This window comes from Ahaetulla prasina, chromosome 9, assembly GCF_028640845.1.
Source record: "Ahaetulla prasina isolate Xishuangbanna chromosome 9, ASM2864084v1, whole genome shotgun sequence".
NCBI classification, from domain to species: domain Eukaryota; kingdom Metazoa; phylum Chordata; class Lepidosauria; order Squamata; family Colubridae; genus Ahaetulla; species Ahaetulla prasina.
The window spans coordinates 14305433-14331874 of record NC_080547.1 but is presented as its reverse complement, the minus strand read 5'-3'; the positions used below and the strand labels follow the sequence as shown (position 1 = coordinate 14331874).

General features: G+C 48.0%; 1 protein-coding gene across 6 annotated transcripts in view; it reads right to left on the bottom strand.

Moving 5' to 3' along the window:
• GRAMD1B (GRAM domain containing 1B) overlaps positions 1 to 26442 on the bottom strand; it is a 186087-nt gene that overhangs the window by 97968 nt on the left and 61677 nt on the right. For 2 of the 6 annotated variants that reach the window (XR_009156497.1, XM_058194599.1), the window contains exon 3: positions 18827 to 18870. The exons of 3 other annotated variants lie outside the window; for them this stretch is intronic. Coding sequence is in view for 2 of the 3 variants with exons in the window: in XM_058194599.1 (XP_058050582.1) it covers positions 18827 to 18870 (44 nt within the window). In the remaining variant the exon portion in view is untranslated. Of the gene's footprint in view, positions 1 to 6215; positions 6594 to 18826; positions 18871 to 26442 lie in introns of those variants that run through there. One more of the 6 variants, XM_058194595.1, reaches the window with a different exon arrangement.

Here is a 26442-nt window from a genome sequence, read left to right as displayed (position 1 = left end):
GGCACACGTGAGCAAAATGAGCGAGCGCACACTCACATTTGGGAAGTTAAGTAAATGCCACTTCTGCTACAAGTCAAAGTGAACCACCTTCTGAAGAACACTGCTACGTATGAGATTCTGAAGAGAGACTCCACCAGCAAACCAGAAAGTCCTCTTTGAGAAGCACCGTTGAGATAATCATGGAACCTGAATGACTGAGAATCTCCATAGATGTCAAGTCAGGTTATGACCCTTTGGAAGGACAGCTAATGTCAAAAGTAGGACGATTCTGCTGATGAGTTTCGAATGTTTGTAATTTACTACAGTTAGTTTCATGCAGGAAGCTAGACACACAAAAAAAGAACCAGGGATTAGAAGTAAATTACCACTAACCGCCACAAAGTAGAATCAGGGTCAACTGAAAAAAACAACTGTTTCTATTTTAGTTTTAAAGGGTAAGAAGATCATTCACTTTTCCCCAAACTATTTTTTCTTTCTCGTTTTCTTTTTTTACTTCCGGTGGAAATCTCTTAACTAGATAGTAACAATCAATGCAAGCAATTGTTTTTAACCTGTCAGGTTGAAAACAACAACAACAACAAAATCACTACGTAAAGCAGTGATGGTGAACCTTTTACTCACCAAGTGCCAAACAAGTATGCGCTTTGCTTACGCGCAGCTCCCCCATGCACTACACACGCAACCATACCACTTGCACATGTGCACTGCTTTTGCGCCCCCTGTGCGCTACACGCACAACTGCACCATTTGCACATGCATGAGACTTTCATGTGGCTCCTCGTGCACTGGGAGCGCAATTGCGCCACCTGCGCATGCGTGCAGCTTTCGCACACGCAATGTACGAGCACAAACACCATCTGCACATGCGTGCAGGTACTTGTGCATGCATGTACAAACACACACGCATGCACAGGAGAGTTCCGAACACCAGCTAGGTCTCCGGAACTGCGCGCTTGCACACCGGAGGCCTGAACAGCAGCTGGGACGTGCGCTTGCACAGCTGCAGGTGAGTTGGGTGACAGCTCCCGTGCCCAGAAAGTTGGATCTGCGTGCCACCTTGGGCACACGTGCCATAGGTTCACCATCGTGGATATAGAGTAATCAACCTTAAATTAAAAGTTATCACTTTTCCAATCCTTTAGAAAGAAAGAAACAATTGATGTAGCTCTTTTGAACTGCAGTCGGTCTATCCCATTTGTGGACTGAGATTCCCTGAAGTTCAGGGTATAACATAGGTAAAATTAGATTATTTCATCTTCACAGCTTCTGATAGGATAAGCTAAACCAGGGGTCTCCAACCTTGGCAACTTTAAGACTTGTGGACTTCAGCTCCCAGAATTCCTCAGCCAGCTTTGCCAAGTTGCCAAGTTAAAGTTGCCAAGGTCGGAGACCCCTGAGCTAAATTGTTATAAGAAATAATTGGGGAGGATCACTTTTGTTTGTTTCATTATTTGATAGGGCCACACAGTGCATCTATGGGCAACTTACAGCAAAAGCAATACTCTCCAAAATAACCACACTATATTAAAAGAAAAGTAACTAATATATACACGAACACTGAACACGATAAACAAACCTAGAGATGTCCCAAATCCATCTTTCTGTTGAGGTCTGCACACATACTACTAACCCCCTTTTCATCAAAAAGAAAACAAAACAACATAAAACTGATCACATATAACAATTATATTCCAACCTTTGAAACATCCTGATCTAACAAAAGCCAACCGTTCTGTTTCTCTCTCTTTTTCTCTCTCTCTCGTCTCTTTCTCTCTCTCTCGTCTCTTTCTCTCTCTCGTCTCTTTCTCTCTCTCACTTTCTCTCTCTCTCACTTTCTCTCTCTCTCACACACACACACCCTCTGTCCTCTTTTCCATTCTCAAACTCTCAAGAAGTCCCCAAAAGTAAAGCTGGGTCTATTTCAACCAGGCTTTAACCAAGCAAATCCGGGTTGAACTCAACTATTTTTTATCCTCCTACCATCAACCAGAGGGCAGTAAGAATCCTTAAATATGCTGACATCTGTATTTGCAGAAAGGGAAAATCAGAGTCAAAAAAAAGTGAAATGTAACTGCTAAAGCCTGAAATTTAACTTTTGAGATTTTAGTTCTAGAAAGATTGGGGGGGGGAAGGAATGCTGCTTGGCTTTATGACACACGAGAGCAGGGGTCTCCAACCTTGGCAGCTTTAAGACTTGTGGACTTCAACTCCCAGAGTTCCTGGCTGAGGAACTCTGGGAGTTGAAGTCCACAAGTGTTGTGTCTCGCCCGCTTTCACCGCAGCCGGGGCCTTCTTATCTGCTTCCGAACGCTGAGGAATGTCCTAGTATGCCTCCCGGCCCCAGCCCTGGCTCCATGCCCAGACAGGCTGAGGAGGAAGAAGTACCTCCAGCCCCCAGCTCTGGCTCCATGCCCAGGCAAACGGAGCAACTAGACCCCTCCCCCTCCCCCACAGCATGTGAGCCTGAGGAAGGTCAATTGCCAACAGCTGCAGACTGGAGTGACCCTCGCTTCAGGAGAATTGATAGGCGGCGACAGAAGGAAGGGAGGGGCAGGCCTGGATAAGTGCTGAGTCATGGAGCCACACCCCATGGCCTATATAAAGGATCTGCTTTCTGGCATTCTCTGAGTCAGGCAAAGTCTACCTTATCTTGCTGAAGTCACTTTCTGGTCTCCTGCCTGCCTTGAGAACTTTGCTAGGACTTTGGCAGAGCTGCAGAGGCACGCCTGATTCGGATTTCCCTGACCCGGTCGTCAGCGGAGGAGTGGGACACGACAACAAGTCTTAAAGTTGCCACGGTTGGAAACCCCTGCACTAGAGCAGCGGACACCAACTGGTGGCCCGTGAGAAAATTTTGGTGGTCCGCAGAAAAATGATTTGCATTTTTTATATTGCACTAAATCAGGGGTCCTCAAACTATGGCCCCTGGGACAGATGTGTGCAATCAATGTTTATGTTGCTGCAGAGGGTCTTCCCCCTTCAGGGTCTTTTGGTGTTGGTTGAAGGGGGACAGAAATTCTGACTTGGGATCTGCTTCAGCCTCTTGGTGTGGGACTTTGGACGAAGGCTGGAGGGAGGTGCCACTGGTGGCAAAGAGCCAGAGGGCCTTGTTCCAGTGGGACTGCCTCATAGCCTGGAACTGGATGACCATCTCAGCCTGCTGAGCCTCCAAGAGCCAGTATCTGGCCTTATACTCCCACAGGTCTTCCCTCTGCTTGGAAAGCCTATGCTCCTAGTCCTCAGTGAGGTGCTTCTGCTGAGCCTCCTCAGTCAGATCCAATTTGAACTGAGCTGTTTTGCCAACTCTTTCTTGTGGCGGTTGCTTTTATCTCAAACAACTGCTTCTTGTTGGGGCCCTAAGGAGCCCGGATGGGGAAGCAAGGATGGAGAAGCTAGGAGGGGAGGGGTGAGTAGAAGCTGGTGAGGTGTCCCCTCGACGTGAGTGACACCGAGTTGGCCCTGCCCACCCAGTCACATGCCCACCTAGCCACGTCCACCCAGCCGGTCATTAGGCAGATCCTATTAGTGGTCCGCGGGATTTAAAATTGTGAATTTAGTGGTCCCTGAGGTCCGAAAGTTTGGTGGACCCTTGCAGTAGAGGACCCAAAATATTCTGCTGTGAATAGGCGTATGTAGTAACGCAGTGCCCTCTAGCATTCTTCAAGCAGTCGTGTTCAGCAGATCCCAAAATCGTTCTTCTTTCTCTTTCTCTCTTGTAAACGCTGACCACAAATCCCGCAATTCTGCCAGGCCTGTGTACGCTTCCTCTCTGCTCTCCGTCTCAGCCCCGAGCCGATGAAAGGGGTATTAAATCCCAACTGTTCCACAATCCTAATAATCCCTTTCAACACAGGTTTGGATGTGAGCAAATGAGGCTATTATATAATTAAGTGGGTTTTTTTAAAATAAAAATAAAAATGAAGCAGGGTTGCAAGTCCGATGCAAAACAGGACCACTCGGGATGGGTAACCAAAGTCTTGTTTGTTCAGAGGTTGGGTTTTTTTCTTCTTCCCCTGATACTTCCCCCAGCAGTATCTAATGCTCCATCATTCAAGGGAGGGGGATGTCTGTCTATCTGTCTACCTGTCCGTGTGTGTGTGTGTGTGTGTGTGTGTGTGTGTATGTGTGTTTTCAAAGCATCCCTTGCTCACCCCGAAAAGTCCTATTGTTTTTCTTTTCTTCTTCCTAAATATATATATATATGCTTATACCCCCTAATATTTACTCATATATGTGTTTATATACTATATAATCTTTCTGTATGATGCCTACATATATTGTTGTGACAAAAATAAATAAATAAATATAAATAAATAAATAAATAAAAAGTTGTATTAGGACACATCCCAAACGTCCTGCATTTTATCCTTCCTGTTAGTACATCACCAATGCATCTACATCTAAACAAAGGCAGAGAGCATAAAAATTCTAATTCTAGGTCACTCGTCCGAAAGGCCCAGCAAATCTCAACCTCTCCAACAAAGTCCATTTCGAGATGCCCAGTTTTTGAAACCGGGGTGGGAGGGTGGGGGGGGGGGTTCCCAAGAAAAGAATCCCTCTCGGCTAACTTTCAGGGACCTTTTAATATAAAGCAGGAAAGAGATGCAAATAACACTCTGGAGTCGTTTTTTAACATCGCATTTTCACATCGCATTTTTCCCCCAAATCCCTACCTCCTATGACCGCCTCTCTCTCTCTCTTCACCACCTTCTAATTCATCAACACAAATATGCAACGCTTATCTCCGCCCCCCAACTCTCTCAATCAACTCCACTCCCAGCCCAATGAATTTTGGGGTTTTCCATTGATAAGGGCAGAGACGTAAATGGTGCCATCATTTAAATTAGGACTTGTATAATACAACAAGGGGGGGACGAATAGAGCACAGGGCTGTAGGTCCATGCACCGGAAGTAGGTTTTCACGGGCTAAGAAGATCCGTATTTATTATTATTATTATTATTATTATTTTGTTCCCCCCAAAGGGTGGCCATCCTTGTACCCCTTCAGGACAGAAACACAATCCAACACAAGCAGCAACTTACAACAACTGGGTGTTTATGCAATGCCTGCAAATTGCATATTTGCACCTACTCATTTTTATTTTATTTTATTTTATTTTTGCAACATGGCCATGGAATTTGGGGCAGACTCAGAAAATGTGGGTGTGGGAGGGGGGAGAGAAGAAGGAGGAGGAGGAGGAGAGCCCTTCCAGTCTCATTCTGAAGCAATCAGAAATTATTACATTATGTCATATCAGGATTTCTTGGGGCGGGGGGGTAGGGTGGAGAGGTGGATGGGTTGGGATGGATTATCTGAATTCTCCCAACTTATGCAAGCAGGGTTGAAAAGTGTCAAGGGACCGATAAGTTTCCCCCCCTTTTTTTTCTTTTCTTCTTTCCTCCCTAAAAACAGAAAAAGCTTTCCCAAGCACAACGTCCAGAGAGATCACCATCAAGGGAGTTGGTCAGTTGCTCCACTCCGGCCTGGTAAAGCCGCCGCCCCCCCCTCTCCCCACTCCCGGCGCAACCCGGCCTTTCCCGCCAGCCAGCCCCGATTTCCACCCCTCCAAAACGCAACTCGTCAAGCGCGCGGCACATGAGTCGGAAGAAGCCTCCTCCTACCCTCCTCCGGCGCAGCCTTGGGAATGGGTCCAAGGAAGGGCATCTATCTGTGCTAAGGCTTCCGAGGAGGCGTATAAAGAAGGCAGGGGAATCGCCAACTTTTTTCCCCACCGGCGGGGAAGGTCGGCAGGCGGCGGAGTCTGGCTTTCAATGGTCAACCTAGCTAGCAACCCACCTCCCACCCACCTCCCCCCAAAAAAAAAGGGCCCAGGGATGGGGAGGGTTGGGAGGGAGATGGTTGGGGAAGTGGGGCGGGGGATACACACACAAGAGAGGTGTGGCAAGCAGCAAGACAAGAGGAGAAGGAGGGAGGGAGGGAGGTGAGGCGCGCCACTGCGCCAGCATCCCTTACGCAGACTTGGTCCAGCCGGAGGAGCATCCATGCCCAGCGTTGCGGGGCCCCCTCGCCAAACGACACCCGCCTTCCTTCCTCCCTCCCTCCGCCCGGGAGCATCCCCATACTGCGGTGCTCTCCTCCATCCTCCCTCTTCCCACCCACCTCCCCAACCCTGCAGGGTCGTCGCTAATGCGGTGGGGGGAGGCACCCCCTCCCCTCCCTATCCCTCCCCCTCCCTTCCCCTTCTGGCTTTTACCAGGCGAGCTTGAAGCCTTTCATCAGGACCGTCACGAGCAGGCGCTGCCCGGCTCCTTGGCCAGCCCCGGATGCCTCCGGCGGAGCGGCTCCCAAGACATACTGGACCAGGCCGGGCAAACGGAGGTTGCCGTTGCCGTTGCCGTTGCCGCCGCTGCTCTTACCCCCACCGCCGCAGATGCGCGCAACCCCGCCGCGGCTGGAAGAGCCGGTGGAGCCGGGCCAGGAGAGGCCGCTGGGGCGCAGGCGTGGACGGCGGCCGGGCACGGGCTTGGCAGAGCGCGGGCAGCCCGGGCAGGCTAGCGAGGAGGAGGCGGCGGAGATCATGCCATGGCGGGGCCGCGCCGAGCTCCCGCGGGACGCCGCTTAGCCAGGCTACTCAACCTCCTCTTCCTTCCTCCTCCTCCTCCTCCTCCTCCTCCTCTTCTTCTTCTTCCTCGGGGCGCCCCGGCGCAGCGCGGCTGGCCTTGCCCACTCACCCGGCCGGCCGGCTGCCCAGCCCCCTGCCCGCCCTTTAAAGGCGCCCGACCAAGGCAAAAAGGCAGCCAGCCGGAGAGGCAAACAGCCGGCGCCAGCCGGGGAGGAAGAGTGACCGAGCCGCACTGGCCCCCGCCGAAGGGAGGGACGCTGCCGCTGCCGCTACCGCCGCCGCCTCGCTGGCCCTGCCTCCGCCCGAGCTGCTCCTTGCCAGCCCGGCGGCCGTCCGGGGCCGGCTGGCGGGCGCGCGCCCTCGCGCGCGGCAACCCCGGAATCCAAAAGCGGGAAGGGAGGGAAGAAAGGAGAGAGAGACGGAAAAGAGAGAGGGGGGATAGAAAAAGAGAGAGGGAGAGAGAAAGAGGGATGGAAAAAGAGAGAATGAGAGGGGGGACAGAAAGAGAGAGAGAAAGAGAGGGATAGAAAAAGAGAGAGACGGATGGAAAAAGAGAGGATGAGGGAGAGAGACGGATAGAGAAAGAGACAGAGGGGCTAGAAAAGAGAGGGAGAGGGGAGAAAGAGATGGATAAAAAGAGAGAATGAGAGGGGGACAGAGAAAGAGGGAAAGAGGGGAGAAAGGGAGGAGAGGGGGACAGAAAGAAACGGATAGAAAAAGAGAGAATGAGGGAGAGAGAGGGATAGAAAAGGAGAGAGGGGGATAGAAAAAGAGAGAGGGGGAGAGAGAGAAACGGATAGAAAAAGACAGAATGAGAGGGTGGGGACAGAAAAAGAGTGGGGGGGCGCAGTCTGGCCGGTAATGGTTGGAGGCCGGAGATGCGCGCCGGACGCGCCCGGGTTTAGGCTGCGTCCTGGCTCACCCGCCCGAGCGCGCTCGGCCTCAGGCTTGCCGGCTTTGGATCGGGACTCAGGCGGCGCTTCCCCCCCCCCCATCCTCGGCCCGGCTGCGATCCTTTCCTTGGGGAAATTGGCGGGGGAGCGGCGGAAGAGGCTGGACCCCTGTGAAAATGAGGGAAAGGGTCGGAAGATCGAAGGCGAGGGACGCCTGGCCGCTGAAGACCCCTGCGTGGGGAAAAACCTGGAGGTGGGGGAGAGAGGAAAAAAAAAAAGCATTTTGCTCCGGATCCTGGCTTCCATTCTTGGAGCTGGGGCTTCCACACCTTGCCCCTTTCTCCATCTTGGATATATAGGAGGAGAAGGGGGCTTGCTGAAAGAAAGAAAGAAAGAAAGAAAGAAAGAAAGAAAGAAAGAAAGAAAGAAAGAAAGAAAGAAAGAAAGAAAGAAAGAAAGAAAGAAGGAAGGAAGGAAGGAAGGAAGGAAGGAAGGAAGGAAGGAAGGAAGACTGACTTTAGGGGTCCTCCCGAACCTTGGCTTGCCCGTTGCCACACCTCCCCTCTCCTCGCCCCCTCCCACTCCCCCAGCCTTAGCCGGCCCCCCCGCCCCCACCTCCTAGGTTTTCGCGTGCGCTGCTCCGCCGGTGTAGCATTCTCACTGGCCTCTCCCGGAATTAATAATTCAGAGAAATGGGGTGGGAGGGGAACGTGGCGAAGATGGGGTTTTTTAATCCTTGGAGAAGGCGCTTGAAAGGCATTTTAAAGATTCTCCTTGAAGAAATGGCTCAGTGGGAAGAAGTCCAGAAAGTTGGGGTTTTTTTATTTTTTTTATTTTTAAGGGGAGGTAGGTAAACTAACAGAGTTGGAAGGGACCTTGGAGGTCTTCTAGTCCGATCTCTTCTTAAAAAACCTCCCGTGTTGGGAGCACCCACGACTTATAGAGGCAAAGCGCTCTCCTGATGAATTGTGCCAAAAACTGTCAGGAAATTTCTCCGTAGTTTTTTTTTTTAAAGCTTTTTTTTTTTTAACTTGCAATGGGGTTTTGGACTCCAACGAATGTCTATTTGCTACATAAATAAAAACCCCTCTCCAATTAGGTGGCTCAGTGGCTAGGACGCTGAGCTTGTCGATCAGAAAAGTCAGCGGTTGGACTCCCTAGTGCAGAGGTCTCCAACCTTGGCAACTTTAAGCAAAGCTGGCTGAGGAACTCTGGGAGCTGTAGTCCACAAGTCTTAAAGCTGCCAAGGTTGGAGACCCATGCCCTAGTACAGATCTCCTGCATGAGCAGGGGGTTGGACTAGATGACCTCCAAGGTCCCTTCTAACTCTGTTACTGTTACTTATTCTACAGGCCAAAGCCATCCCTCCTTTTCACATACATCCCTTCTTCCCAAAAGAAGCCCCCCCACCACCACCACCTCTCCCCGCCCCCATGCTACCCTGGGCACCTGATGAACAGAGCTGCAGCCCAAGTCCTTTAATAAAATTGGAGGCTTGGAAAACCTTGAACAGGATCAAGGTAATAACAACAACAACAACAGAGTTGGAAGGGACCTTGGAGGCCTTCTAGTCCAACCCCCTGCCCAGGCAGGACACCCTACACCATCTCAGACAGATGGTTATCCAACATTTTCTTAAAAATTTCCAGTGTTGGAGCATTCACAACTTCTGCAGGCAAGTCGTTCCACTTATTAATTGTTCTAACTGTCAGGAAATTTCTCCTTAGTTCTAAGTTGCTTCTCTCCTTGATTAATTTCCACCCATTGGTTCTTGTTCTACCCTCAGGTGCTTTGGAGAATAGTTTGACTCCCTCTTCTTTGTGGCAATCTCTGAGATACTGGAACACTGCTATCATGTCTTCCCTAGTCCTTCTTTTCATTAAATTAGACATACCCAGTTCCTGTAACCGTTCTTCATATGTTTTAGCCTCCAGTCCCCTAATCATCTTTGTTGCTCTTCTCTGCACTCTTTCTAGAGTCTCAGCAACCTTTTTACATTGTGGTGACCAAAACTGAATGCAGTATTCCAAGCGTGGCCTTACCAAGGCCTTATAAAGTGGTATTAACACTTCACGTGATCTTGATTCTATCCCTCTGTTTATGCAGCCCAGAACTGTGTTGGCTTTTTTAGTGCACACTTTTTTACTGCACACTGCTGGCTCCTATCTAAATGGTTGTCCACTAGGACTCCAAAATCCCTCTCACGGATACTACTATTGAGCAAGGTACCACATATACGGTACTTGTGCATTTTGGGGTTTTTTTGCCTAAATGTAGAACCTTACTTTTCTTCTTCTGCATCACTTGTCAGAACTGTCTGAGGAATTCAAAAAACTTACCCAGTTCAGTTTGCCATTTAGCAAAAGTTAGCCTTGAGTAATTATCCATCCCCTTCAAGCCACTTTTTATTACTATTATTTTTTTTGGGGGGGGTGGCTTGCTTGTTTGGAATAATAGTTATGCATTGGCTGTAATTTGCCAGTTCAGCTTTGCACTGGAAAAGGAACAGAAACTTAAAGGGTAAGGAATATTTCTGGACCTGTCGCAATCCACGATTTCTTCCAAGTTTCAAATTGTGCATCTTTGATGGGTGAAGTCCCACGCTCCCCCTGCATCGCTCTGGCGTGCAATTTCTGGTGGGGAAGGGTAGGCAATGCAAACAGGGGGTGTGTACAATACTGTAGCAGAGACTAAATAGAAGAGGAGACGTGGAGAAAGACTCAGGAAATGAGTATTTGAAGGCATTGGAGGTCAGAAGGAAGGGAGGGAGGGAAAGAGAGAGAGGAGAGGGAAGGGAAGGGAAGGGAAGGGAAGGGAAGGGAAAGAAAGGAAAGGAAAGGAAAGGAAAGGAAAGGAAAGGAAAGGAAAGGAAAGGAAAGGAAAGGAAGAAAAGAGGGTGGAAAGGAAAGGAAAGGAAAGGAAAGGAAAGGAAGAAAAGAGGGTGGAAAGGAAAGGAAGAAAACAGGAATGAAAGGAAAGGAAGAAAAGAGAGAGGGAAGGAAAGGAAAGGTAGAAAAGAGGGAGGAAAGGAAAGGAAAGGTAGAAAAGAGAGAGGAAAGGAAAGGAAGAAAAGAGGGAAGAAAGGAAAGAGGGAGGGAGGAAGGAGGGAGGAAGGAAGGAAGGAAAGGGGGAGGGAAGGAAGGGAGGATGGAAGAGTAAGGGAAGGGAAAGAAGGGAGGGAGGGAGGACAGAAGGAGGAAGCATGCTAGCAAAAATGTTTCCAAACTTTATGGAAGGAAGGGAGGAAAGGAACTGAAAGTTGTGTATTCTCTTTTGTAATAGTGTATCCACGTGAGAGTCTGTTTCTAGCATGCCCTGAGAAAGTATGATGTTCCCAGTCATCAAATGTGCTTCTCTTGGTAATTGCTCTCTGCCCCATAGGATTTCTTACTTCTTCTTTTTTTTAAAGTGTCTCTTAATTTAAAATGCGAGGAAGCACATGCCAACCGTCAGCATCAAAACTTTATGTACCTTTGTGTCCCCCAGGTGTTCTTAATAAATGCCCTGCAGTTTAGCCAAAATCTTTCAGCAAGTTATTCAATTCTGTCTTCCTTTTTCTGCTAAAATAAAATAAAATAAAATAAAATTCTGAAAATCCTTTCTAGGCTACCTTCAAACATTTTGAACAATTAAGCGGCTTCAACAGATGCTAAATAACAACTTCCCATCTATCTGGGTAGGATTTAATAACATAATAACAGAGTTGGAAGGGACCTTGAAGGTCTTCTTATCCAACCCCCTGTCCAGGCAGGAAACCCTACACCACTTCAGACAAATGGTTATCCATTTAACCATGGAGGAGGAGGAGGAGGAGGAGGAGGAGGAGGAGGAGGAGGAGGAGGAGGAGGAGGAGAAGAAGAAGAAGAAGAAGAAGAAGAAGAAGAAGAAGAAGAAGAAGAAGAAGAAGAAGAAGAAGAAGAAGAAGAAGAAGAAGAAGAAAGTGGAGGAGGAGAGAGGAGGAGAAGGAGAAGGACAAAGTGTGGTAGAGGAGGAGGAGGAGAAAGTGTGGTAGAGAAGGAGGAGAAGAAGAGGAGGAGGAGGAGGAGGAAAGGAGGAGGAGGAGGAGAAGGACAAAATGTGGTAGAAAAGGAGGAGGAGGAGGAGAAGGACTGTGGTAGAGGAGGAGGAGGAGGAGGAGGAGAAGGAGAAGAAGAAGAAGAAAGAAGAAAGTGGAAGAGGATGGAGAAGGAGAAGGACAAAGTGTGGTAGAGAAGGAGGAGGAGGAGGTGGTGGTGGAGGAGGAGGAAGAAGAAGAAGAAGAAGAAGAAGAAGAAGAAGAAGAAGAAGAAGAAGAAGAAGAAGAAGAAGAAGAAGAAGAAGAAGAAGAAGAAGAAGAAGAAGAAGAAGAAGCAGCAGCAGCCAAGCACTTAAAAAAAAACAGCTCCACATATTCAACTGAAAATGAAAGTTCATCAACTGGGGATGGGAACTGAGAGGAATTCGGAAATAGTAATCCCTAACGTAAACATATCTGCAGCCACACCCACATATCTGTCACAAGCCGGAAACCATCAAGAGCAGCAGTTCTCAACCTGTGGGTCGGGACCCCATTGGGGGTCGAATGACGATTTGCCAGGGGTCGCCTAAGACCATCGGAAATATGGGAAGTATACTTGCGAGTCGAAGAATCGCACTCCAATGGTTAACTCCACAAGCCAGCTGCAGGCTCTTCAAATCGCTAGCCGAATTCGGCTTCAGGCGCGATGAATTAAAAAAAGAGAAATCTTTGCTCTGAGGTCTCCCTCTCAAGCCAGCTGCAATCACTCCCAGTCGCTAGCCTAATCTGGCTTCAGGCGCGATAAACTTAATAGGGGAGGAGTCTCCGCTTTAATGCCTCCGTCCTCAAGGCAATCGCAAGCAGTTCAGATCGCTAGCCAATACGGCTTCAGGCGCGATAAATTCAAAACGAAAATAATTTTACGGTTGGGGTCGCCACATCATGGGGAATTGTATTAAAGGGGTCACAGCACTATAAAGGTTGAGAACTACTGATCAAGAGGGAGAGAATTGGTTTGCTCTACTAATTAAGGCACTCAGTTAGAAACGGGGAATCTGGGAGTTCTAGTCCTGCTTTATGTACAAAGCCGCCTGGGTGACCTTGGGTAGGTCCCATCGCACCCCCCACCCCACCCCATCCTGGGCATAGCCCTAGGAAGGAGGAGGCGAGGGCAAAATCTTGCCAAGAAAACTTTAGAGAGACGTGCAGGCAGTTGCCAGGAATCAAATACCGACTCAAAGGCACAAACAATATATAGAATATCTATCTATCTATCTATCTATCTCTATCCATCCATCCATCTTGCTTTCTATCTTTCTATCTTTCTCTTTCTATCTTTTTATATTTCTTTTTCTTTCTATCTCCTTTCTATCTATTAATCTTTCTATCTTTTTCTATCTTTCTTTCTATCTTTCTTTCTGTCTATCTTTCTTTCTGTTTCTATCTTTCTTTCTTTCTTTCTTTCTTTCTATCTCTTTGTTTCTATCTATCCTTTCTATCTATCTATTCGTCTTTCTATCTTTCTTTTTCTTTCTATCCATCCATCCATCCATCCATCCATCCATCCATCCATCCATCCATCCATCATTATTTGTCTGTTGATTTAGGTTTCTGTCTAACTCTGTCTGTCTGTCTGTCTGACAGACAATCTATCTATCTATCTATCTATCTATCTATCTATCTATCTATCTATCTATCTATTTGTCAATCATCTAGTTTGTTCAAAGAGAAAGATGGATGGGTGGGTGGGTAGGAAGGTAGGTAGGTAGGTAGATAGATAGATAGATAGATAAATAGGTAGGTAGGTAGGTAGGTAGGTAGGTAGGTAGGTAGGTAGGTAGACCTGTAGGTAGAGGACCTGTATACTGCACGAATCAAGAAGAGGGCCATGAAAATATTTGCAGATCACTCGCATCCTGGACATAAACTGTTTCAACTCCTACCCTCAAAACGACACTATAGAGCACTGCACACCAGAACAACTAGACACAAGAACAGTTTTTTCCCGAAGGCCATCACTCTGCTAAACAAATAATTCCCTCAACACTGTCAGACTATTTACTGAATCTGCACTACTATTAATCGTTTCATAGTTCCCATCACCAATCTCTTTCCACTTATGACTGTATGACTATAACTTGTTGCTGGCAATCCTTATGATTTACATTGATATATTGATCATCAATTGTGTTGTAAATGTTGTACCTTGATGAAGGTATCTTTTCTTTTATGTACACTGAGAGCATATGCACCAAGACAAATTCCTTGTGTGTCCAATCACACTTGGCCAATAAAATTCTATTCTATTCTAAAAATTCTATTCTAGAGGAAAGGGTAGGCAATCTCATAGCACCAATGCTTCAAAACCCACAAATACTTTCAGATCCATAAATCAAACTGGATGGGAAAGGCTTCTAAGACCGGACCTTAGAAAAGCTGGTCTCGCTAATACAGCCATGTTACAGTATATGAAGTAATTAAACTTGGGAGAATCCTTTTCCCTCTTAGGGTGCCCAGCCAAACCAAGTCAATTAGGATCGTAGGATTTGCCCCTCTCAAGAAGAAGGGCAAGTTCCATCTGATTTCTCGCTTCAGCCGAGTGCTTTTTTTAAATTATTTTTAAATGGGGAAAAACTTCACTTGCTTCCTCCCGCCCCACCCCCCAGGAGAATTCACACACAGTTCTAATGCAGTTGGTTTACTATCGGTTAGTGTGGTATAATGCAGGGGTCTCCAACCTTGGCAACTTTAAGACTCGTGGACTTTGCTAGCTGAGGAACTCCGGGAGTTGAAGTCCACGAGTCTTAAAGTTGCCAAGGTTGGAGACCCCTGTTATAATGTGAACCTGCCCGTTATGGGTTGAGATAAGCAAAGTAGGTTAGTTCGGTTTAGCCAACAAAGCATCCTTTAAAATTCCTGGCTTTGAAAACGTCGTCTGAACCCAACCCCAGGGATCATCTAAAACAGGGTCTGGGATTTGGTTATGTTGCGAAAATTAAGTTCAGGGGGTTTATTTGATAGCCGGGATGAGGTTAAGCCGTTGCGCGTGTTCTCTCTCTCGGGTTGCTTTGAAGGCTCCCCCGTCGTCACCTACTCGCTGGTACGCAAGGTTGCTTCTGGTGGGACTTCAAAGAGCTTCTTCTGAAGACTCGGCACAGGCAGGCCACCTGCTTGAAGCTCACCTGGGCTGAAGAGAAGAGGCGAGGCCAGGGGTTTCTTGGGTGATGCAACTGAGAACAAGGCGAAGTGGGTGGACTTTGATCCCGTATCTACAAAGACTGTTCAGCATACATCAAATTCTCTCTCTGTGTATGTGTGTGTGTGTGTGTGTGTGTCCCTTCCTCTCTCTCTCTCTCTTTCTCTGTGCATGTGTGTCCCTTCCCCCTTCTCTTTCTGTCCCTCTCTCTCTTTCTCTCTCCCTTTCTCTCCCTTCCTCTCCCTCTCCCTCCCTCCTTCTTTCTCTCTCTCTCTCTCCTTCTGCCTTTCTCTCCCTTTCTCTTTCTGTGTCTCCCTTTCTCACCCTCCCTCCCTTTCTTTCCCTTCCCCCCTCTCTCTCTTTCTCTGTCTGTCTCCCTTTCTCTTTCTCTCCCTCTGTCTGTCTCCCTTTCTCTCTGTCCCTTTCTCTCCCTTCCTCTCCCTTCCTCCCTCTCGGTTTCTCTTTCTCACACTCCCTTCCTCCCTTTCTCCCTTCCTCTCTCTCTCTCTCTCTGTCTCCTTTCTCACCCTCCCTCCTCTCTCTCTCTCTCTCTCCCTTTCTCCCTTTCTCCCCTCCTGTCTCTCTCTCCTCTGTCTCTCTCCCTTTCTCTCACTCTCCCACCTTTTCTCTCCCTTTCTCCTTCCTCTCTCTCTTTCTCTCTCTGTCTCCCTTTCTCTTCCTCTCTGTCTTTCTCTCTCCCTTTCTCTCCCTTTCTCTCTCTCTCTCTCTCCCCCTTTCTCCCCCTTTCTCCCCCTCCCTGTCTCTCTCTCTCTCCCTCTGTCTCTCTCCCTTTCTCTCACTCTCCCACCCTTTTTCTCTCTCCCTTTCTCTCCCTCCCTCTCTCTCTTTCTCTCTCTGTCTCCCTTTCTCTTCCTCTCTCTCTTTCTCTCTCTGTGTGTCTCTCTCCCTCACCCTCCCTCCCTCCCTCTCTCTCTCCCTCCACTCCCCTCTTTCAAATATTCCTTGTCTCAATTTAATAACCGGATGGAGCCCTCCAATTTTCCCATACATCTAGTCCTCGACTTACAAGAGTTCATTTAGTGGACGTCCGCAGTTACAACGGCCCTGGAAAAGGTGAATTATGACCATTTCCCACACTTACGACCACTGCAGCATCCCCGTGGTCACATGATTTACATTAGGGTACTTGAGAGCTGGTTCATAGTTATGATGGTTGCAGTGTCCCCGGGGGGTGGGGGGGTGGGGATTCCCTCCTCGGCTGTGTTCCTCATTTAACAACTGCAGTGATTCACTGAACAAAGGCGGCACAAAAAGTCGCAAAATGGGACAAAACTCACTGAACACATTTCTCACTTAGCAACATAAATTCTGGGTTGAACTGTGGTCGTACGTCGTCAATATTCACCCTGTTCCTTGTATGTATTAATCCCTTTCCGAAGGAGATCTAGTGCAGGGGTCACCCACCTTTCGGACTTCAGGGACCACTAAATTCATAATTTTAAATCCCGCGGACCACTAATATGATTGTTGTGACTCGTCCTCCCTCCTCTCCTCAGCCGGGCCCCTCCCGTCTCCAGCCGGGCCTGTTATCAGACTCCGAGTCTGATAATGAAGATGAACGGCCTGTCATACCTCCAGCCCCCCGGCCGTGGTCCTATGCCCGGAGAGGATTCCAGGAGTGAACAGACAAGCCCGATAAACTTCACTCATACAGCGTGTGAGCAGGAAGCCAGCCAGGTGCTGGAATTACTGACAGCAGATCCAGCTGAAGACAATTCAGGGTGGGAGGACCCTCGCTTCCGGAGATCTGAGAGGCGACGCCAGCAGAAGGAAGGGTGGGGCAGGCCTGCATAGATGCTGAGTCATGGAGCCACACCCCACAGCCTATATAAAGGACCTGCTTTTGGCATTCCAACCTTGAGTCAAGCAAAGTCTTATCGAGTTTGCTGATACCGGACCCTACCGCTGAAGTCAGAACTTGGACTCCTGCCTGCTCTGATAAACCTCGAAGGGACTTGGCAAGCTGCAGAGGCTTCGTTGCCAAGTTTGCCACGGACTTCCTTGACTCGTTCGTCGGAGTGGGGGGTGGAACACGACAATGATCTGCCTAATGACTGCCTGGGTGGGCGTGACTAGGTGATCATGTGAGTAGGTGGGCGTGGCCAACTCAGTGTCACTCACGTCAAGAGGTGTCTCGCCGGCCTCTACTCGCCCCTCCCCTCCCAGCTACTCCTCGCCTCTCCACCCGGGCTCTTCAGGGCCCCAACAGGAAGCAGTTGTTGGAGCTAAGCAACCACCATGAGAAAGAGTTCACAAAACAGCTCAGTTCAAATTGGCTCAACAGAAGCATTTCACTGAGGACTAGGAGCATAGGCTTTCCAAGCAGAGGGAAGACCTGGCTCAGTTCAAATTGGATCTGACTGAGAAGGAGGCAGAAGCACCTCACTGAGGACTAGGAGCATAGGCTTCCACACAGAGGGAAGACCTGCGGGAATGCAAGGCCAAGTACTGGTGCTTGAACACTCAGGAGGCTGAGATGGTCAGCCAGTTCCAGGCCATGATGCAGTCCCACTGGAACGAGGCCCTCCAGCTCTTCACCACCAGTGGCCCCTTCCCTCCAGCCTTCGCCCAAAGCCCCGCACCAGGAGGTTGAAGCAGACCCCTCGTCGGAATTTCTGCCCCCCCTCCGACCCACACAAAAAGACCCCAAAGGGGGAGACTCTCTGCAACAACACAACCGTTCATTGCACATCTCTGTTCCAGGGGCCCTAGTTTGAGGACCTCTGATTTCGTGCAATATAAAAAATGCAAATTATTTTTCTGCGAACCACCAAAGTTTTCTCACGGACCACCAGTGGTCCCCGGACCATCAGTTTGCTCATCATGGTCACATTTGATCCTGGCGGTTGCGCCCCCATTCCACTAAAAGCATCAGAAGAAGACCTCTTTGGTCCCCCCCCCAAGGAAATACTTAGAAGTGGGGTGCAGAAGGGAGAACATGGAGGAAAAAGGCAGGGAGAGGAGAGAAGAGTTCTATTGGAAGACTCTGGAGTTTAGAATGGCACAGTTATAATAATAATAACAGAGTTGGAAGGGACCTTGGAGGTCTTCTAGTCCAACCCCCTGCCCAGTTTCTAGTCTCCGAAAAATATATTTGGTCCCCGAAGAATATATTCCCCGAAGAATATATTTGGGGCAGAGGTGGGTTTCAGCAGGTTCCAACCAGTTCTGGAGAATAGGTAGTGGAAATTTTGAGTAGTTCGGAGAACCGGCAAATACCATCTCTGACTGGCTCCGCCCCCATCTATTCTCTGCCTCTGAGTCCCAGCTAATCTGGAGGAAATGGGGATTTTGTAGTAACCTTCCCCTGGATTGGGGAAGGGAATGGAGATTTTATAATATCCTTCTCTTGGATTGGGGAGGGAATGGAGATTTTACAGTATCCTTCCCCTGGATTGGGGAGGGAATGGAGATTTTATAGTATCCTTCCCCTGGATTGGGAAGGGAATGGAGATTTTACAGTATCCTTCTCCTGGATTGGGGAGGGAATGGAGATTTTATAATATTCTTCTCTTAGATTGGGGAGGGAATGGAGATTTTATAATATCCTTCTCCTGGATTGGGGAAGGAATGGGGATTTTGTAGTAACCTTCCCCTGGATTGGGGAAGGAATGGAGATTTTACAGTATCCTTCTCCTGGATTGGGGAGGGAATGGAGATTTTATAGTATCCTTCGCCTGGATTGGGAAGGGAATGGAGATTTTACAGTATCCTTCTCCTGGATTGGGAAGGGAATGGAGATTTTACAGTATCCTTCCCCTGGATTGGGGAGGGAATGGAGATTTTACAGTATCCTTCCCCTGGATTGGGAAGGGAATGGAGATTTTACAGTATCCTTCTCCTGGAGTGGGGAGGGAATGGAGATTTTACAGTATCCTTCTCCTGGAGTGGGGAGGGAATGGAGATTTTACAGTATCCTTCTCCTGCCACGCCCACCAAGCCACACCCACAGAACCGGTAGTAAAAAAAATTTGAAACCCACCACTGATTTGGGGGATGGTGGCGGGGGGTGGGTGAGGCAAGGAGAGGAGGGAGATGAGACCATAGGGGAGAATTCAGAAATGCAAGAAAAGGAAGAACTTGCTGAGCGAACAGAAGCCACTTACGCACAAGGATGGCAGCATTTCCATCCTACCTTTGCTGTCACCACATCTGATGTCTCCATACTTTCTGCTTGGCCTATCAGTCAACCAGGAGCGGATTGGGGTGGGGAGGAGAAAGGGGGAAAGAAGGGAAAAGAAAACGTGAGGTGAGGTGGAAGTTAAGGAAAAGACACAAGAGCTATGCAGATGGATAAGGAGACGGAGGAGGAAGAGGAGGGGTAGAAAGCAAGCTGGCTGGCCATTCGGGGCAGAGAGTAAGGGGTGGGCCATCAGAGGAGGCATGGAAAGGAAGTCTTAAAAGGACTTTTAAGGGGGGAGAAGCAGAGGCTCCTGTGATCAGAAGCGAAGTCTCATGAGAGACACTGGTCCAGCTACAAACAGGTGTTTCTTGGGGCTTCCTTGGGAGGCAGGAGAAGCAAAGTTTGAACATGCAGGAGAGGAAGCATCTCCTCCTCCTCGTTGTCCCAACTTCTCCATTCAAAGAGCTTTTGGGGAATGGATGAGTCCTTTGCTTTCTTGGGAAAGGAAGAGAGAGGACTGCCAGGCCTGGTTTAGCCATGGAAATGCTGAAGAAGCAAGAGGAGAAGTAGGAAGGGAGAAGAGGAGAGGGAGGGGGCTTGTAGGAAGGAAGGAAGGAAGGAGAGAGGGAGGCAGAAGGAAGAAAAAGAAAGAAAGAAAGAAAGAAAGAAAGAAAGAAAGAAAGAAAGAAAGAGAAAGAAAGGGAGAGGGAGGAAGAAGGAAGGAAGGAAGGGAGAAGGAAGGAAGGAAGAAAAGAAATTGAGGGAGGGGGAGAGAGGAAAGAAAGAAAGGAAGGAAGGAAGGAAGAAAGAAAGAGGGAGGGAGAGGGAGGAAGAAGGAAGGAAGGGAGAAGGAAGGAAAAAAGGAGGGAGGGGGAGAGAGAGGGAAGGAGGGAGGCAGAAGGAAGGGAGAAAAGAAAGAGAAAGAAAAGAAAGGGAGGGAGGAAGGGAGGAAGGGAGGGAGGGAGGGAGAGGGAGGGAGAAGGAAGGAAGGGAGATGGGGGAGGGAAGAAAAAAGAAAGAAGGGAGGGGGATAGAGAGAGAGGGAGGGAGGGAGGCAGAAGGAAGGAAGGAAGAAAAAAAAGAAAGAGGGAGGGAGGGAGGAAGGAAGGAAGGAAAGAAGAAAGGAAGGAAGAAAAAAAGAAAGAGGGAAGGAGGGAGGAAGGAAGGAAGAAAGAAAGAAAGAGGGAGAGGGAGGGAGAAGGAAGGAAGGAAGGAAGAAAAGAAAGAAAGGGAGGGAGGAAGGAAGGAAGAAAGAAAGAGAGGGAGGGAGGGAGGGAGGAAGGAAGGAAGGAAGGAAGGAAGGAAGGAAGGAAGGAAGGAAAGGCAGAAGGTAGTGAGAAAAGCCACAAGAAGGGAAAGACAAGCATAATTCAAAGATGCTTTAAATGGGAGCAGAAAGGAGAAGGAAGGAAGGAAGGAAGGAAGAAGTAGAAGAGGAGGCAGGAGGTCTTTATCATCCATACTGCGGAAGGTGAGGGAAGAAAACCCAACCCACCTCACCCCTCCCCTCCACCAAAACGAAAAAGAAAAAACACGCCTACTTAACTGGTCCTTCCCTTCCAACCAGCCTTGCCCCAGCCACTAAAAAGATCAAGTCATCCTTTCAGGTTAAAAAAAAAAAAAAAGGAGGGTCCCTGCATTAGAAGCCCTGCCTTTCCCAGCCTCCCATTGGCGGAGCCAAAATGACTTCACCCAGCTCTATCCATCATCCCAGGGTTTCTGGCCCCCGCAGGAGTGTCAGCATTTCTCCATGTCCGCTGACTGCAGCTCCCCTTCCTGTCCTACTTTCAAGCAGCACGTGAGAGGATGGTCACAAAAGGCGGGCTCCAGAAATGGAGGAGCTCAACTCTTAGAAACAGACCCAGAGAGCAAAAATACGCTTAAGTGTGTTTGTAGAGGGGTGGGTGGGGGGGATGGAGATGCCCAGCGGCTGCAGAGGAAGGCATGCTTTCTTCTTTGAACCGTTTTTGTTTTAGAATAGAATAGAATAGAATTTTTTATTGGCCAAGTGTGATTGGACACACAAGGAATTTGTCTTTGGTGCATAGGCTCTCAGTGTACGTAAAAGAAAAGATACCTTCATCAAGGTACAACATTTACAACACAAATGTTGGTCAATATATCAATATAAATCATAAGGATTTTGGTGCATATGCTCTCAGTGTACATGAAAAAAAAAACCTTCATCAAAGGTACAACATTTACAACACAAATGATGGTCATAGGTTGCAATTTAACCCTTAATGATAGCAACAAAAAGTTACAGTCATACAGCCATAAGTGGGAGGAGATTGGTGATGGGAACGATGAGAAGATTAATAGTAGTGCAGATTTAGTAAATAGTTTGACAGTGTTGAGGGGATTATTTGTTTAGCAGAGTGATGGCCTTTGGGAAAAAACTGTCCTTGTGTCTAGTTGTTCTGGTGTGCAGTGCTCTATAGTGTCGTTTTGAGGGTAGGAGTAGGAAACAGTTTATGTCCAGGATATGAGGGATCTGTAAATATTTTCACGGCCCTCTTCTTGATTCGTGCAGTATACAGGTCCTCAGTGGAAGGCAGGTTGGTAGCAATTATTTTCTCTTGCAAACGTAAACAGTTAGCATTTCTAAATTTCCTTTTTTCCCCCCCCAATTTCTTTTTTCCCTTCTCAATAATCCACCCTTACATAAAATCTGCAACCTGGGGTGATTTTTTCTTAAGCGTTGAAGGAAGAAATCACCATGCAAGTCCTTTACTCACTGTCTAGTGTTGGAAGTTAAAAACCAACCGTCTCCTAGGAAAATGAGATATTTTAGGAAATATTAAAAGGGCAAAACGTTTCCCCTAAAAGGGAAGCAGAAACTCAGCCCCTCCACCTTTGTTGATGGGTCATTAAGGCCTGGGCCAGTCCATTCTACATAACAAAGATCTACCTCCTTCAGGCGGAGCCATTTAATTGCCCTCCCTTGCATCACCCAGCAAGAGTCAACCAAACTTCTTAAAAACCTTTTAAGAGACGGGCCAATCACTTGTCTGAGATGGTCTAGGATGGTTCTCTGGCTTGAGCAGGGGGCTGGACTAAAAGACCTCCAAGGTCCCTTCCAGCTTTATTCTACTTCTAAAGTGTGGAGAGATCTCTCATTATTAGTGGGTGTTAACTGACATAATTCTTCTTTAGAAATTGTGTTTAACCCCCAGGTATAGAATGGAATACCAGAGTTGGAAGGGACCTTGGAGGTCTTCTAGTCCAACCCCCTGCTTCGGCAGGAAACCCTACACCACTTCAGGCAAATGGTTATCCAACATCTTCTTACAACTTCCAGTGTTGGAGCATTCCCAACTTCTGCAGGCAAGTTGTTCCACTTATTGATTGTTCTAACTCTCAGGAAATTTCTCCTTAGTTCTAAGTTGCTTCTCTCCTTGATTAGTTTCCACCCGTTGCTTCTTGTCCTGCCCTCAGGTGCTTTGGAGAAGAGCTTGACTCCGTCTTCTTTATGGCAACCCCTGAGATATCGGAACACTGCTATCACGTCACCCCTAATTCTTAGTTACATTAAACTAGACCTACCCAATTCCAGCAACCATTGTTCATATGTTTTAGTCTCCAGTTCCAGTTTCACCTCCATACAGAACACTTAGACGTGCCGTATTCTATGAAAACTGCAACTATATTCTGATATCCCAAGTTTAGGATTAAGTGTGTTTCTCAGCCTTTGCCATTTGAAGATGTGTGGACTTCCAACTCCCAGACTGACCCAGCCACCCTGGAAAGGAAGTTGTGGGCTGTGGGTATGGCTTGGTGGACGTGGCAGGGAAATGATACTGTAAAATCTCCATTCCCCTCCTTACTCCGGGGGAAGGTTACTGCAAAATCCCCATTTCCTTCCAATCAGCCGGGACTCGGGAGGCAGAGAATAGATGGGGGCGGGGCCAGTCAGACTTTTTACTACCGCTTTTCTGAACTACTCCAAATTTCTGCTACCGGTTCTACAGAAACTGGTCAGAACCTGCTGAAACCCACCTCTGCCTCTGGGGGAAAAGAAAAAAAAGAGAGAGAGAGAGAAAGCAATTGTATAAGAAGGTTGCAATCCCCTTGGTTACATTTCTAATAGTAGGTAATTACAAAGGCAGCCATTTCTCGTGAGAAAAGATGGAACATAAGGTACGATCTTTAGCTGCAAAGATCTAGTGCCATAAATAACACTCAACATTATTGTCCTCTGCATTTGCCCCTGAACAACATCTGCAAGAGGCTTCTTGATCTGGTGTGAGGGTTTCTTGAGAAAATTCACGTGCCTCGCGAAGAATTCTCAGGAAAAAAAAACCACATTATTTTCTCGACGCCTACATCTTTATCCTCAAAGAATGAACGGATAAATTTACTGGGAAAACAGATTCAGGTCAGAGGTGGCACAGTCTGAGGTTCCCATAAGACTCAGAAATAGGACACCCAAATCCTAAAAATAATGCCATGAGTTATAAATACTTCCAGATACAGTGTTAGATAAGCCTTACGGGTCGATTTCCCCTGTCCACCCACCCCCACCCCAATCCTGCTTAACTCTATTTAGGAACAATGCGTTCTTGACCCCGTTAGTTTCAAAGTTTAGAATTCCCAATTTTGGACCATAAAGTGTTGAAAAACCTGGGGGGAAGCAATGGTGGGTTGCCCCCGGTTCGCACCAGTTCTGTAGAAGTAAATAAACCAAGTAAAACCGTCGGGCGGCTCCGCTCACTGGCCCGAATCTCATCAAACGTTATCTGCGCAGAAGCTTCTTTGCACGCACAGGCATGATGCGAACTGGTAGTAAAGGTAATTAGAACCCACCCCTGCTGGGGAGGGACTCAAACTTTACTCCCCTTTTACTCCCCTGTTATGATACAGATCCAAATCAGCATTACTACCAACTGTCACTTGAAATATCAGCTAGATCAGCGGTTCTCAACCTGTGGGTCGCGACCCCGTTGGGGGTCGAATGACGATTTGCCAGGGGTCGCCTAAGACCATCGGAAATATGGGAAGTATACTTGCGAGTGGAAGAATCGCGCTCCAATGGTTGACTCCACAAGCCAGCTGCAGGCTCTTCAAATCGCTAGCCGAGTTCGGCTTCAGGCGCGATGAGTTAAAAAAGAGAGAGAAATCTTTGCTCTGATGTCTCCCTCTCAAGCCAGCTGCAATCACTCCCAATCGCTAGCCTAATCTGGCTTCAGGCGCGATAAACTTAATAGGGGAGGAGTCCCGCTTTAATGCCTCCGTCCTCAAGGCAATCGCAAGCAGTTCAGATCGCTAGCCGATACAGCTTCAGGCGCGATAAATTCAACAGGAAAATAATTTTACGGTTGGGGTCGCCACATCGTGGGGAATTGTATTAAAGGGGTCGCAGCACTATAAAGGTTGAGAACCACTGAGCTAGATGCTAGGAGCCTGGGGAGGACAAAAACCACCTCCGCCCCGGAGGCCAGAAACGGCCCATTTGCCGACTTCTGGTCCCAGCAGAGGCACGAAAAAGCCTGTTTACCTACTTCTGGGTGGCCCAGAAGGCCTGAAAATCAGCTGGCCCACTGCTATGGTTCTGCATGCCACCTGTGGGACGCATGCCACAGGTTCGCCCTCATGGGCCTAGACAATATCATGGAATTATGGAAGGCACAGAAGAAAAGAGAGATGCACTGCCTTGTCAAACCTTTCCCTACAAATCCAAGGTGCTTGGTTAAAAACCATTTGTAAGCAAAAGAAGAGAGGAGATCTAAGAAGAGAAAAAGGAGGAAGCCATATTGGTAGAAGGAGGATTGCTGCTAAGTGCAGGAACTGGAAATGAATAAGGTAAAGGTAAAGGTTCCCCTCGCACATGTGTGCTAGTCGTTCCTGACTCTAGGGGGCGGTGCTCATCTCCGTTTCAAAGCCGAAGCTGTCCGAAGACATCTCCATGGTCATGTGGCCGGCATAACTCAACGCCAAAGTCGCACGGAATGCTGGTACCTTCTCATCAAAGGTGGTTCCTATTTTTCTATTTGCATTTTTTACGTGCTTTCGAACTGCTAGGTTGGCAGAAGCTGGGAGAAGTCATGGGAGCTCACCCCGTTACGCAGCACTAGGGATTTGAACTGCTGAACTACCAACCTTTCGATCGACAAGCTCAGCGCCTTAGACACTGAGCCACCACATCCCCTTCGGAAATGAATATAGAAGTACCAAAAAAAAATCATTAGAGAACAAAGCCAATGCGTCTTATCTGAAGCAGTCAGTCAGCCTTGAAGTTCCTATTATTTGAAAAGCAAACACAAGGAACTCTAATATTTTGAACAGAAAACTGCCTTTCCTTGATTTGGGGACATCTTGGGGATCCCTTCTCTCACCATTCAATGGTTCACTGGGCATGACATGCTCAGAAGCCCCTGGCAGAGGCAGAGAAGCACAGCTTCAAAGCCCTGATAGGCACATCGCTTCCGACAATTGGCTTGAACCCCTGAGGCTGAATCATCTCACCTCCGGTGCTCAAAATGGAGCCCTTGGGCAGATGATGCCTGCTTTCCCCAGCCCTATTAATCAAAGTTTGGTAGACAAATGTATTCGATTTTCTATGTTCCGTTTTCACTGGGCTACTACTGTCAACTACAGATGTACACACCCTGAGGATGGAAGGAAGGAAGGGAGGGAGGGAGGGAGGGAGGGAGGAAGGAAAGAAGGCAGGCAGGAAGGCAGGAAGGCAGGAAGGAAGGAAGGAAGGAAGGAAGGAAGGAAGGAAGGAAGGAAGGAAAGAAGGAAGGAAAAGACAGAGGGACAGAAAGAAAGAGAAAGAGATAGCGAGATAGAGAAAGATGGAGGCAGGGAGGGAGAGAGGAAGGAAGAAAAAGACAGAGAGAAAAAGACAAAGAAAGAGAACAAAGAGAGAGGGAGAACAGGAAGGAAGGAGGGAAGGAAGAAAGAAGGAAGGAAGGAAGGAAGGAAGGAAGGAAGGAAGGAAGACAGACAGACAGAAAGAAAGAAAGAAAGAAAGAGGAAGGAAGGAAGGAAGGAAGGAAGGAAGGAAGGAAGAGCTTCCCCTCTTTGTGTGTGTGTGTGTGTGTGTGTGTGTGTGTGTATTGTTAGGAAGGAATGGAAAGAAAGGGAAGAAAAAGGGAGAGGGAAGAAAGAAAGAAAGAAAGAAAGAAAGAAAGAAGGGAGGGAGGGAGGGAGGGAGGAAGGGAGGGAGGGAGGGAGGGAGGAAAAAAGAAAAGAAAGAAAGAAAGAAAGAAAGAAAGAAAGAAAGAAAGAAAGAAAGAAAGAAAGAAAGAAAGAGCCAGTCATCTGGGACACAAATCCCCTCTGCCAAATAATGAAGTCTAGCTGGATTCCATTATTTTGCGAGATCCTTTGATCCGAGCCCACTGAGCTGGCTATCCTATCCCAAAAGGCAAAACGATACACCCTTTAAAAAAAGAGAGAAATTCAACAGAGGAGACTATTTGTAATTCAGGATTGGCCTTTGGAGCGCCTGATGCTCTCTCGGAGCTTGGCTGTTGTTTTCTCGTGGACATTTCATTACCCAGCTAGGCAACATCATCAGCGCTGGCCAAATCAGGGAAACGGCAGCGCCAAGGATTCCGCAGAGAGAACATCCGTTTCTAGCTGGATCGTCTGCCATTATTTTGAGAGAGAAATAATGCAGC